Raw genomic sequence first — 13,003 nt, forward strand, 5'->3', positions numbered from 1 at the left:
GGAGAGAGCTCGGTGAACACCATAGCGCCTTGCAGAGCTCCACCTGGAAGTGATACCTGTCACTCAGAGTCAGGTTTTATTGGCCAAGGGAGTGAGTGGGGAGATTCAGTCCTACTGTGTGACGGAAAGGAGGCAAAGCCAGGATATTGGTGAACATCTCTAATGTCCACCACCCTTAAGGTAGTTTATGTCTCTCTTGTAACCACTGAAGTAGGTGGGCAGGGCTAGAATGACACCAACACAACGTCGGGGACCTGGGCTCCTCTGTTGCCTCTGTTGTCCATCCCCAGGATGTTGTTCTCGAATCACCATCAGGTCTGTAGTCCAGTGCATCGGAAGGGGAGAGCATACTCCTCTTTTATTTTAGGGACAACTCTGCCACAGCAGCAGCTTTGGGACCCCCAAAACCAGGGTGTCACAGTCTCCCCGCCTTCAGTCAGTGGGTCCAAGGGAACCCCATGTTGTGTATGTGTGTTTCTGAGGAGTTATTTGTAAATAAAAAGAGTTTTCAGAAACTTAATTGATAACTTGAAAGACGTTTTGTCTTCACTTTAAAAGAAAAAAATCTTTATTGATTTCAGAGAAAAGAAGGGAGAGGGGGAGAGAGAGAAACATCAATGATGAGAGAGTCATCAATGACCGGCTGCCTCCTGCAGGCCCTGGATTGGGGATCGAGCGGGCAACCCGGGCACGTGCCCTGACTGGGAACCGAACCCTGATCGCCTGGATCCGAGGTCGATGCTCAGCCGCTGAGCCACGCCCGGCCGGGCTCATCTTTACTTTTGACGGATGTTTTTCATCTCTCCCTCACAGTTTGAGGAAGTAGCAGAGAGAGTTCTGTGCAATGGGGAGGCTAACGCACTAGCTCAGGGTCTCTTTGCTTCCTGCATTTCATACAATGCAGGTTCTAATTTAAAAGCTCGCCCCAAACCCCTAAATACTTTTAATCCTTTGAGTAACCAACCCAACATTCATTTATTTTATAAGTTGGGAATTTTATCTACTGAACTTTTCTTAAAAATGTTCTAAACATTTTCCAGTCTCTAAAACTAAGTGTTGGTTTCATGTTTTGCTCCCGGATTCTCCTTGAGGAAGGGCAGAGGGGAAGGGGAAGATCCTAACTACTCCTATGTATCAAGAAGCTCTGAGAAAATGCGTCTCAATCTCTTGGAGGTTTATGTTCAAGAAGGCAACACTATCCCAGGCTATCAAGAAGCCAAGTCCACTCGGGGAAACCCATAAGAAAACTGAAACTTTAAGCGAGGGGTTTTGCAATATCTTGGGTGGCTGGTGGGTTTGTGGGCTTTAGACTATTCATGCAAGAGTGTGTGCAGGGCTGTGTGTCCGCGGGCAAGGCCGCAGCCCACGCCAAGGCCTGGGTGCATGCGCTGACACCATGACTACATTGGGGTTAGGGCACAGGTTTCGCCCTCAGCTCAGGCCCCAGCCCCTGAATGCTTTCTCCCAGCTGGAGGCCGCCCCCTGGCCACTCCCTAGTTTTCTTCTCTGGCAGCAAATGAAGCGGCTGCTAAGCCAGCTCTGATTTTCGGGAAGTCAGATGACCTTTTCCCTCTCCGGCTGGGCCTGCTGCCTCGCCCTGCCCGGACGTTGGACACCATGGGCTCATTCGGGGCCCTGCTTTGCCTGCTGCCCCTGTATGCAGGTAGGAGCAAGGGAGGGGGATGCTGGGGTCTTTGGTCGGGCCCCCCCCCCCCCCCGGGTGAGGCTCCACACTGGAAACGGTCTCTTCTGCTTTCCTTTTTCCCTCGTCAGGCCCAAGGATTAGGGGGGTGCCTTCCTCCTTCCTCCGTTTCTGAGTCTTGTCCTCATGCCCACAGGCGTGGCTGCAGCTGCGCCCTCCTGCCCCCAGAACGTGAAGATCTCTGGTGGCAATTTCACCCTCAGCCATGGCTGGGACCCGGGGAGCGTCCTCATCTACTCCTGCCCCCTGGGCTGGTACCCACTCCCCGCATCCAGACTGTGCCTGAGCAGCGGCCGGTGGCGCACCCCGAGATCCACCCAGCTGAGAAAGGCGGTCTGCAAACGTGAGGCTCCCATGGCATCGCTCGGGGTCCCCGCGAGCTCCGAACCTCTCTGGGGTTTGCTTGGAGTGGGCCTAACCTGACTGGACGGTGTGGGAGGGGGCAGCGCTGCTTTCCCTGGGGCTTTGCAAGATAGTGGGGAAAGGGCAGCCTGCCACGGCAGGGCCCTGGAGGCAGGCTTCGATGGAGATTGCGGGGTGCTGAACGCCAGGATGATTTTCCAAATACTTAACAGTTGACCGCATGGGGCTGCCCACTCCTGGGACAGCTGAGGACCCCAGGAGAGGGGCTGAGAGAAGTGGCTGTCGATCAGTGCATTGGGTCCACCTGCGTGAGCCCGCCAGCGTTCACCCAATTGCGCGGTATCGACCTAACATGCGGACGGCAAGTGGGCTGTCCCCACGCACGCAGGGAAAGGTCACCCACGCGGTGCCCAGCCCAGGTGTTACCCGTCTATCCCTGTATCCCCATACCCTCTCTCTCCAGCTGTTCGCTGCCCAGCCCCTGTTTCCTTTGAGAATGGCATGTACACCCCACGGCTGGGGTCCCACCCTGTGGGCGGCAACCTGAGCTTCGAGTGCGAGGATGGCTTCGTGCTGCGGGGCTCACCCGTGCGGCACTGTCGCCCCAACGGCATGTGGGACGGGGAGACGGCTGTGTGTGACAATGGCGGTGAGTGGCCTGACTGATGGCTGGGGAATTCCAGGAACCCTGGGGCCAGCCCGGTGTCCAGGGAGCCTCTGCGGGGACAGGGACCTTGTGTTTCTAGTGTCAAAATAATATTCCTGGATTTCGGTAAATTGAGATCGACAGGTCACACATCACTGGCCCGCGGGGAGCCCGAGCCAAGGCAGCCGGCTCTAAGCTTGAGCTCCACCATACAGGCTCCACACACTGCCTAGCTTTTCCAAATGCCTCAAAGCAAGGTGGGCATTCAGGCCCCATGGGATTGCAGGACGGACTATATGCTGAGGATGTCATGCTTTAGGGACTTGGCCCTGGAGCCGGGGTGGGTTCCAAGCCTGCCTCTGACCTTGACAGACTTTGGGCAGGTTATTTATCCTCTCCATGCCTCAGTTTTCATGTCTGTAAAATGGGGATAGTAATGGTGCTGACTATCCCCGTTGTACAGCTGTGAGAACTGGGGCATAGAGAGGTTAAAGGGGGCTGTTCTGTGGGTGAAGGGAGTTGATATTAGTAAGCATCTAGAACAGGCCTTGGAACCTGGTAAGTGCCGCGTGCGCTTTTGTCATGGCTATTGCTGTCCCAGTGAATGGTGAGGGGCTCTGCTGGACAGAGTGGGGCTCTCAGAACTCCTGGAGCCACATCTGCCTGTGGGTTTTGGGAGCTTCCTGGATCATAGCTCTGAGCACATAATGCAGAGGACACAGGGTCCCTGAGACGCAGGACCATGCCCTGCCAGGCGGCCCAGCCTCAGCTCCCTGCTTGTGTCCTTGACTCTGCCAAGTAGCCATTTATTCAAACATAAATACAATCTGTTTGAAAATTGAGGTAAAAGCTACCTATAGTAAAGCCTACAAATCTTAAGTATTCAGCCTGATGAATTTTTACACATGTATCCACCCATGTAACCACCACCCAAGAGTGAGAACATGTCCAGCATCGCAGGAGGCCCCTATCCTCTCCCACAAGGCAACCACTCTTCTGGCTTCTGTCTCCCCAGGTTAGTTTAGCTTGTTTTTAGCCTCATACAAATGGAATCACACAGAGTGTGCTCTTGTGCACCTGGCTCCCTTTATTCAGCATTCTGCCTGGGAGGTCCATCCATGCTGCCCTGCTCATCGCAGTTTATTTTTTATTGCTGTGAAGTTCCATTATATAAATATGTTATAATTTATATATGCATTTTGTTGATGGGCATTTGAGTTACTTCCAGTTTGGGGCTATTATAAGAAGAGCTCTGTGAATGGTCTCATACATGACTTTTGTGCACTTGCTTCTCTTGAGCATATTATCTGGGAGTGGAATTACCCATCCCGGCCCGCATGTTTAGTTTAGTGGAGGCAGCAGGCAGCTTCACTGACACTCCAGCAATGTAGCTGAGTTCAGTGGACTCACATCCTGTCCGACACTTGGAATTACCCGTCTTTTTTTGTTTTAATTTGTATTTATTGATTTTATTTTATTTTTTATTTTATTTTTTAAAATATATCTTTATTGATTTCAGAGAGAGGAAAGGAGAGGGGGAGAGAGAGATAGAAACATCAATGATGAGAGAGTCATTGATCAGCTCCAGCCCGAACCTGGGCATGTTCCCTGACCGGGAATCAAACCCTGATCGCCTGGATCCTAGGTCGATGCTTAACCGCTGAGCCACACCCGGCCGGGCTGTATTTATTGATTTTAGAGAGAGAAAGGGAGAGACATCAGTTTGTTGTTCCACTTATTTATACATTCATTGGTTGATCTTGTATGTGCCCTGGCCAGGGATTGAACTCGCAAGCTTGGTGTATCGGGAGGACACTAATCAACTGAGCTACCAACCAGGGCCGGAATTGCCATCTTTTTAGTTCTAGCTGTGTTGGTGGGTGTGCAGCGAGGACTCGCTGGCTTGGGAAGTGCCAATGCCCTCTCTGGAGGTGGGCTTCTCTGCTGCCTTCTCCCCTGGGTTCTGGATGGATGCAGGCTGAGTCCCTGGGCTGGGACTGGGTGCTTTAGCTGTCAACCGTGCCCACTGAGCTCTAAATATTTGGCCCTCTTTAAGGTTTTCTATCCACACCCACTGGGGAGACCAAGGGGCCCAAAGAGGCTCTGGGGGGCTGGAGAGGAGGAAGAGCTGGAGGGAGAGGGTGGGTAAGTAGGCCAGAGGTCGAGGAGGTAGGTCCCTGCTCACCTCCAGCTTCCTTTGTTCCCTTGCAGCTGGCCACTGCCCCGACCCGGGCATTTCCGTGGGCTCTGTGCGGACTGGGTCCCGATTTGGCCTTGGGGACAAGGTCAGCTACCGCTGCTCCGTGAATCTGGTGCTGACAGGGTCTGCAGAGCGGGAGTGCCAGGGCAACGGGGTCTGGAGTGGGACCGAGCCCATCTGCCGCCGTGAGTAGCCACCCTGGCCCTCCTTAGACTGCTGGGCACCCAACCCCCGGCCCTGGCTAACCCCAGCGGCTCTCCCCACAGAACCCTACTCTTACGACTTTCCTGAGGACGTGGCCCCTGCCCTGGGCACCTCTTTGTCCCACCTGCTTGGATCCACCAACCCCACCCAGAAGAAGAAGGGTGAGTGCTTGTGGTGGGACAGCAGGCTGCTGGGCAGGCTTCATGGAGGTTCGGCCTCTGGTGGGCTCAGCAGGGCTGAGCTGACTGGAGGGGAGGCCTGAGCCCCTTGGTAAGAGAGCAGGCCGGAGGGGAAATCTGAATCCTCCCCTTCTACATTTCTCCCAGAAAGCGTGGGCCGAAAAATCCAAATCCAGCGATCTGGTCACCTGAACCTCTACCTGCTCCTGGATGCCTCTCAGAGTGTGAAAGAGGAAGACTTCAGTATCTTCCAGGACAGTGCCATCCTCATGGTGGACAGGGTCAGAAAACAGAAGCCTGGGCACAGAGCAGGACTTCTTGCACCCACTGCCTCTCTCTGTCTCCTTCCCTTGCTCAGAATCCCACTCACAGCCCACCTCCTTCAAGGAGTCCTCCTGGACTATATACCTGCGATGAAGGAGTCATGGGTTCAATTTACAGGACCACATTTTAAATTCCACAAACACCTACTATATAGCAGGCACTGTGCTGGGTGCTGGGTGCTGGGTAACACCAAAGGTGAACAACACTGAGGTCTTAGTTTTTAGGAATTCATCATCTAGAACGGAGGTCTCCACAGGGGGTACACAAGATAATCCACTGGGTATGGCAGGAAAATACTGGTATCCCTGTTGAATAATCTAAATTTAAATTAAATCAATAACTTAATATTTAATAATTTGAAAACATTTCAATATTTTGTGTGTTTACAGTGATACACTTTATAAATATGAGTATAGTTCACAAGTATATATGCCTTTATTGGGGTATGTGCTCAAAACGTCCTTGCTAATGAGATGCACAAACGGAAGAGTTTGGAAGCCATGATTTAGAGTCACTGCCCACATTTGCTTGGTGTTTATGCTTTTCACAATAGTTTATATAGACATATGTTTTTCCTCCCAGCTACATTTTAAAGAAGGCAGTTTCTGTGTTCCTTAGAGTCTCTCTTAGGACCTAAACTTAAGTAATTTACTGAACCATGAGGCTGCAAAATATGACCATTGGGTGCCTCAGAGTAGCACCGACAGGTTCAAATCCTACCTCCACCTCTTACCAGTGGTGTGACATGGGGAAAGGTAACAAAGCCTCCGTTTCCTCATCTGTAAACTAGGGACTGTCATGCTCCCCTCACAGAGTTGTTGTGAAGATTGAATGAGGCCCTGGCCGGGTAGCTCAGTGGTTGGAGCATTGTCCCGATATGCCAAGGTTGTGGGTTTGATCCCCAGTCAGGGCACATACAGGAGTCAACCAATGATGCATAAATGGATGGAACAGCAAACCAGTCTCTCTCTGTGTCTCTCTCCCTTCTTCTCTCTCTAAAATCAGTAAGTACAAAAAAAAAAAAAAGATTAAATGAGGAGTGAGCCTATCAAAGAGAGTAGATGGTCAACACGGGTCAGTTTCCGAAGTTCTTCCAAGCAGCAGTTTCTTAGGATGTGTCTATGCACGGGCCTTGACTTTGTCAGTCCAGGTTCTCAGCCTCCTCCAGGGCCCTTTGTTTGCTCTCTTACCAGCAACCCTTCGGTTTCAGGGCCCCTTACACCACCTCTCACTTCCCTTCACAGATCTTCAGCTTTGAGATCAACGTGAGTGTCGCCATCATCACCTTCGCATCAAAGCCGAAAGTCATCATGTCTGTCCTGCAGGACAGCTCCCGAGATGTGACCGAAGTGATCAACAGTCTGGAAAAAATCAACTACAAAGGTACGGGTGCCATCAAATGAAGGGGTGGGGCAGGGAGAAGATAAGTGTCCTGCAGAAAGATCTGGACAGATTAGAGAGAGAGGGGCCTCTTGGTGGCATTCAAGTCTGAGGTTTTGACATCAGGTTCATGGCGGGGGCATCCCAGCTCCCACCAGCTCCTGCCTTCCTCTAACGTGCTGCACGTCCAGTGTATTGTACAGGTCTGGGCTCTTCCCTGATGCCAGCATCACAGGGTCTGGTTTTCGTGGCTTAGCACTGTGGTCTCCCATGTCCTGGTAAACTACCTTGGGGTAGGCAACAGATGCTAACACAACCCAAGTTCTTTGGAGAACCCATCTATGCATCTGGGAACTTTAGAGTGGCCTTGGATTGGGGTTATGCAATGAGCACCTCTAAGGGGAATGGCTCTTAATGCCTGAACAGGCAATGATGCCAGGTCTCTGTCTGGATATCCAAGGTCTGAGTTTATCAAACCAGCTGATAACTTCATTTCCAGTGTTTGGGGGAAAGAGAGTGATTCCCTTCTCCCTTCCTCTTTGCATATTCCAGACCATGAAAATGGGACCGGGACCAACATCCGTGGGGCCCTAAATAGTGTCTATATCATGATGAATAACCAAATGCAGCGCCTGGGCATGAACACGGTGGCCTGGCAGGAAATCCGACATGCCATCATCCTTCTGACAGATGGTGGGTGCCAGGGTCTCTGTGAGCGAGCGGGGCTGGTGCAGTGGTGGAGCATCGTGGTGGGGTCCGAGAGCTGCATTCTCCTCCCTCGGCCACCTTGGCCTCTGTTTCTCACTTATGAAGTAGAAATAGTGTTGAAGGTGACAACAGTAATGATGATGACAATGATGAAAATGATAGCTGCCTTCCTTTCCTTACACAGTTTTTATGGAGAGAAATTGAAGTAGTTTGTGTAAAATGCTTTGTGATGATAAAATGTTGGTTGTCACTACCTGGGAGGTCACCTAGAGTGAGCCAGCTGGGGCGCGAGGCTCCGCTCTGTAGCAGCGAAGTTAGAGCGATGCAAGGGCACCTGTGTGGATCTGGGCTGTCCTTGAGCCTTGGATTGTGTCCACATTATGTCTTCCACCGGAACTGTGCTCTTGTCTATAACATGAGGATACCCACACTTCCTGGGCTTTCATGAGAATTAAATGAAATAAAGTAAATGAAGCTCTTGGCCCAGTGCCTGAAGTGCAGAGAATTTCAGTAAAACTCGGGTAGGAAGTGTAGGTGTTGAGGTTCCCAGGATGAATGTCTCCCCACTCCTCCCGGGCCATGGGGAATCCTGACATATCCACCCAGACGAACAGTCTTTTCCCTCCCTGTTCTAGGAAAGTCCAATATGGGGGGGTCTCCCAAGGAAGCTGTTGACAATATCAAAGAGATCTTAAGCATCAACCAGAAGAGGACCGACTACCTGGGTGAGCCTCCACCCCCACCCCCTTCTGTGCCGCCCCTGCAGGGAGCACGCGGCCCACAGCCAGGGGTCCAGCACCATGGCTTTCTCTCTATGGAGAACCCCCCCCCCCCCCCCCGCCCCCGGCTGCGTCGTTCCGTATGAAGGCAGCTGAGTACCACGTTGAAGAGCCGGGAGACAAACCTCCCATGGTTTCAACTGTGGTTCTGGCTTCGCTTGGCTGTGGCTGTGGGCAGTTTCTTCACTTGTAAGAGGGGGGCTTGTAGGCCGACGGGCGACCGCTCAGACGCTGCCTGGCACAGAGCGACGCGGTGAGTGTTAGCGCTCTCCAACCTCCTCCTCATTACCCGCCCTTTTGTGTCCCATGAACCTCTCCAGGAGGAAAAGGCCTGGATTCCTGTGGGGACTGTCCCAGGCATTTCCCCTCGCAGCAGGACAGATAAGCAACTAAAGCGTTGGCAGCTGCAGACTCCAAAAGACAGCTCCTCAGGTTCAGACAAAATACAGATTGCACTGACCTTTGATCGAGAGCAGGGCCCCAGACAAGGGAAGGGAGCTGGTGTTTGAGCCCCCAAGTTTCACTTTCCCTGACCTGTCTTTTCTGTTGCTCCCCCCCCCCCCCCCCTCAGTGGAAAGCAGATCCCTCTTTAAAACTCTGGCCCAGGGAAGGCAGGACCCAAACCCCACACCCTTGCTCCTTAGCACCGCGGGCCAGGGCGAAAGACTCGAAAACACAATTAAAAAGAAGCAGGAACTGAAGGGGAATGGAGGACACGCGGGGCATAAGAGCAGGTTGCTGCCTGAGGCAGGCTCCTCTCACAGTCTGAGCATCGCACCCTGACACACAACACAGGGCCCTCGGGGAGAGAAAAAGGGCCAGGGGCGCAAGGGTGGGAGGAGGCGGGACTCGGGCCCCCCTGGGCGCTTCTGCCTGGCACCCGCTCGCCCAGAGGCGGTGCCTGGATGCCTATGGCGGCCGGCTCTCCAGTCCTAGAGCCTGCGTTTACAGAGGAAGACCAGATCTGAACTTCTTTCTCCACGCTATGCTCATGAGTTCTTATTTATTTAGTCACTTAAAAGTACTTCTGAGAGCTTTTCCTGGGCTAGGCAACGTGCTAAGGATACAGCTGTGAACAAAACAGACAAAAACGCCGGCCTGCTTGGGGGTGTCCTTCTGTAGGGGCCAATGTATTAGTTTGCTAGGGCTGGTGCAACAAATTCTACAAACTTGGGTGGCTTAAAACAACAGAAATTCATTCTCTCATGTTCAAGAGGCTAGAAGTCCAAAATCAAGGTGACTGCAGGGCCATGCTCCCTCTGGAGGCTCTAGGAAGGCTCCTTCCTCACCTCTTCCAGCTCTTAGTGGCCCAGGCATTTTCGGGCTTGTGGCAGGATAACAGCTTCTGCCTCCATCTTTACATGCCGTCCTTCCCTCGGCGTATCTGTGTCGTCATGTAGCAGTCTCCCTGTGTGTGTTCAAGCCCCCCTCTTCTTACCAGGACACCAGGCGTCAGATCTAATCCCCGCTGACCTCTTCTTAGCTTGATCACACGTGTAAAGACCCCACTTTCAAATGTCACACTCACAGTTGCTGGGGCTAGGACTTGAGCATATCCTTTTTGGGGCCACAGTTCTACCCACTGTGGGTATTAAACAAGAGAAATGAGGACTACACAAGGCATGGTAGGTGGTGACAGGTGCTAAGGTACAAAATGAAGGAGGCAGGGAATGGAGGTGTTTGGGGCACTGCGTTTTTAGAGAGCAAGGTCAGGGAAGAGCGTGCAGAGACAGTGATGTCAAGACTTGAAATGGTAAGAAAGTGAGCCATGTGGGGAGGCTGGGGAGGAGTGAACCGGGCAGAGGCGTGGCCTGTGCGGAAGGCCTGCGTGGGAGTGTGCCTGCCAATCTGAGGAGCTTCGGAAGGCTGTGTGGCTGGAAGAGAGTGAAGGGGAGCGAGCAGTGGTAGGAAATAAAGTCAGATGGGTATGGGGGTGGAGGTGGGGCTCACGTAGGGCTCTGTGGGACACAGTGAACTCTATGTACAGCCTCCTGTCTCACGGGGTAGCCCCCTTGCCACGAGGTTCTGGTGATTTCCTCCTCCCTACCAGACATCTATGCCATCGGGGTGGGCAGGCTGGATGTGGACTGGAGGGAGCTGAACGAGCTGGGGTCCAAGAAGGACGGCGAGAGGCATGCCTTCATCCTGCAGGACACAAAGGCTCTGTACCAGGTCTTTGAGCACATGCTCGGTGAGTGAGCTTCATTCACCCTTCCCAGAGTGGGCAGGGCAGTGAGAGGCCAGCCAGGGGCCAGGTTGGGAACCTGCTCACAGTGCCACTCACCTGCCTTCTTCCCCATCTGCTCCTCACACCCACAGATGTCTCCCGGCTCATAGACACCATATGTGGGGTGGGGAATATGTCAGCTAATGCATCTGCCCAGGAGAGGACACCCTGGCATGTCACTATCAAGGTACCAAGAAGGAGGGATGGGGCTTGTATCCCAGAGGTGAATGTGGCCATGGGTGGAGAGCCACAGTCCCTGAAGGTCACCTGTCCCCCTGCAGCCCAAGAGCCGGGAGACCTGCCGGGGGGCCCTCATCTCTGACCAGTGGGTCCTGACAGCTGCTCACTGCTTCCATCACGACGACAATGACCATTCCCTGTGGAGGGTCATTGTGGGTAAGGCAAGGCCCCCACCGGGTTCCCGACCCTGCTGCCAGAGCTCCCACCCCATGTCCCTAGCCTTTGTCCCCATCGGGAGCTCTGGCCCAGCCTAATCTACCATATTGTTCCCAGGGGATCCCAACTCCCATTTGGGCAAAGAGTTCCAGATTGAGAAGGTGGTGATCTCCTCTGGCTTTGATATCTCTGCCAAGAAGCATCAGGGGATCCTGGAGTTCTATGGTGATGACATTGCCCTGCTGAAGCTAGCTCAGAAAGTGAAGATGTCCACCCATGCCAGGTGCAGGCACCAGGGGTAGAGCACTCTGGGGAGCCCTGAGGAAGGGCACCAAGGACGGGCCTGTGTGACCCCCCCTTCTCCCCAGGCCCATCTGCCTTCCCTGCACGGTGGGGGCCAATCTGGCTCTGCGGAGACCCCCAGGCAGCACTTGCCGAGATCACGGTGAGTGCTGGGGCTTCGGATGTTGGGGGTGATGACATGGGCTGTCTTCCTGCCCCCAAGTCAGAAGTCTGGATGCTGGATAAAGGGACCAGCACCAACCTCCCCTTCTTCTTGGCTGCAGAGAGCGAACTGCTGAACAAACTGAGCATTCCTGCTCACTTCGTGGCCTTGAATGGGGGCAAACTGAACATTAACCTCAAGACAGGGACAGAGGTGAGGTTCTCAGGTCTGGGATGCTGCGGGGCGGTGGGCTTCCCCTGGGCATCACGCAGAATGTCTCTGCCTCCTCCAGCTCTGGATGCTTTCTCCATCTGACCCCATCACCCCTCATCCCAGGTCTAGCTGGACTTCCAGGTACCCCTGGGCCTGCTCATCCCACCTTCTCTCTTGTTCCACTCCCACTGCAGTGGACAAGGTGTATTGAGGTCGTCTCCCAATACAAAACTGCGTTCCCCAACTTGACAGATGTCGGAGAGGTGGTGACAGACCAGTTCCTATGCAGTGGGATGGAGAGTGATGATAATCCCTGCAAGGGTGAATGCCCCACACCCACTCTGGAGCCGGGTTCTTGGGAGGGGGCCCCTGGTGGCTAGCCTGCCTGCACTGCCCTGAGACAGGGGAGCAGGGTGAGAGTCAGGATGACAGTCTCTTGTCCCTTCTTTCTGCAGGAGAATCTGGGGGAGCAGTTTTCCTTGAGCGCAGATTCAGGTTTTTCCAGGTGAGGAGAGCTCACAGGACTGGGGTTACAGGATCTTGGCCTTGTTGGGGGGACAAGGGAGGCCTCTGAAGGAACCAGGAGGTTGGGGTTTGGATCTGGGGCTGTGGCCACCTCCTGTCCCATTCTCTCTTTCTTCCAGGTGGGCCTGGTAAGCTGGGGTCTCTATAACCCCTGTGACAGTTCCAGAGAAAACTCCCGCAAGAGAGCCCCCAAGGGCAGGGTCCCCCCACCCCGCGATTTTCACATCAATCTCTTCCGCCTGCAACCCTGGCTGAGGCAGCACCTGGAGGGTGTCCTGAACTTTTTGCCCCTGTAATCATGCCCTCTGACCCCTTTGTTGTCCTGAGGAACCTACTCTCTCTCCCATGTCCTACCTCTGAATTTCTGCCTTCAGACCCCATGACTGATCTTCACTCCTCGCCCTGAGTAAGCCCAGCCCATCCTCGGCTTTACGGGACTCACTCTTCTTTCACTTTCAGTGAAATTTCCCAGTTATGAACCTAATAAAAATCAGTGATTTCCACATCTGTCTGTGTTCTACCTGGGGTGGGGGTGGGGAAGGTAGGAGTGATTCCAGGAACTGCTGGAGGCAGGTCAGAGACCCTGCTGGACAAACAGGGACTCTGCTCCATACCACAGTCAACAGGGGAGCCACCGGGGCCTCATTTCTGGTCTCTAGGGGGGTGGTCTGCGCTCTTTGGGGAGGAACTGTGGCCAAGAGGAGCTGTTGAA

At 53.5% G+C, this 13,003-nt stretch overlaps 1 protein-coding gene across 1 annotated transcript; it reads left to right on the top strand.

Moving 5' to 3' along the window:
• Positions 1 to 1,300: 1,300 nt before the first annotated feature.
• Positions 1,301 to 12,794, top strand: C2 (complement C2). The gene is made up of 18 exons (XM_081139446.1): positions 1,301 to 1,663; positions 1,839 to 2,045; positions 2,529 to 2,714; positions 4,923 to 5,096; positions 5,178 to 5,276; positions 5,442 to 5,575; positions 6,863 to 7,001; positions 7,551 to 7,691; positions 8,342 to 8,431; positions 10,536 to 10,676; positions 10,805 to 10,899; positions 10,994 to 11,108; positions 11,226 to 11,391; positions 11,477 to 11,553; positions 11,675 to 11,766; positions 11,961 to 12,087; positions 12,222 to 12,271; positions 12,411 to 12,794. Exons 1-18 carry the CDS (start codon positions 1,618 to 1,620, stop codon positions 12,585 to 12,587), a joined length of 2,256 nt encoding a protein of 751 aa, XP_080995572.1. The 5' UTR covers positions 1,301 to 1,617; the 3' UTR covers positions 12,588 to 12,794.
• Positions 12,795 to 13,003: the final 209 nt, after the last annotated feature.

This window comes from Miniopterus schreibersii, assembly GCF_964146895.1.
Source record: "Miniopterus schreibersii genome assembly, chromosome: 6".
NCBI classification, from domain to species: Eukaryota; Metazoa; Chordata; class Mammalia; order Chiroptera; family Miniopteridae; genus Miniopterus; species Miniopterus schreibersii.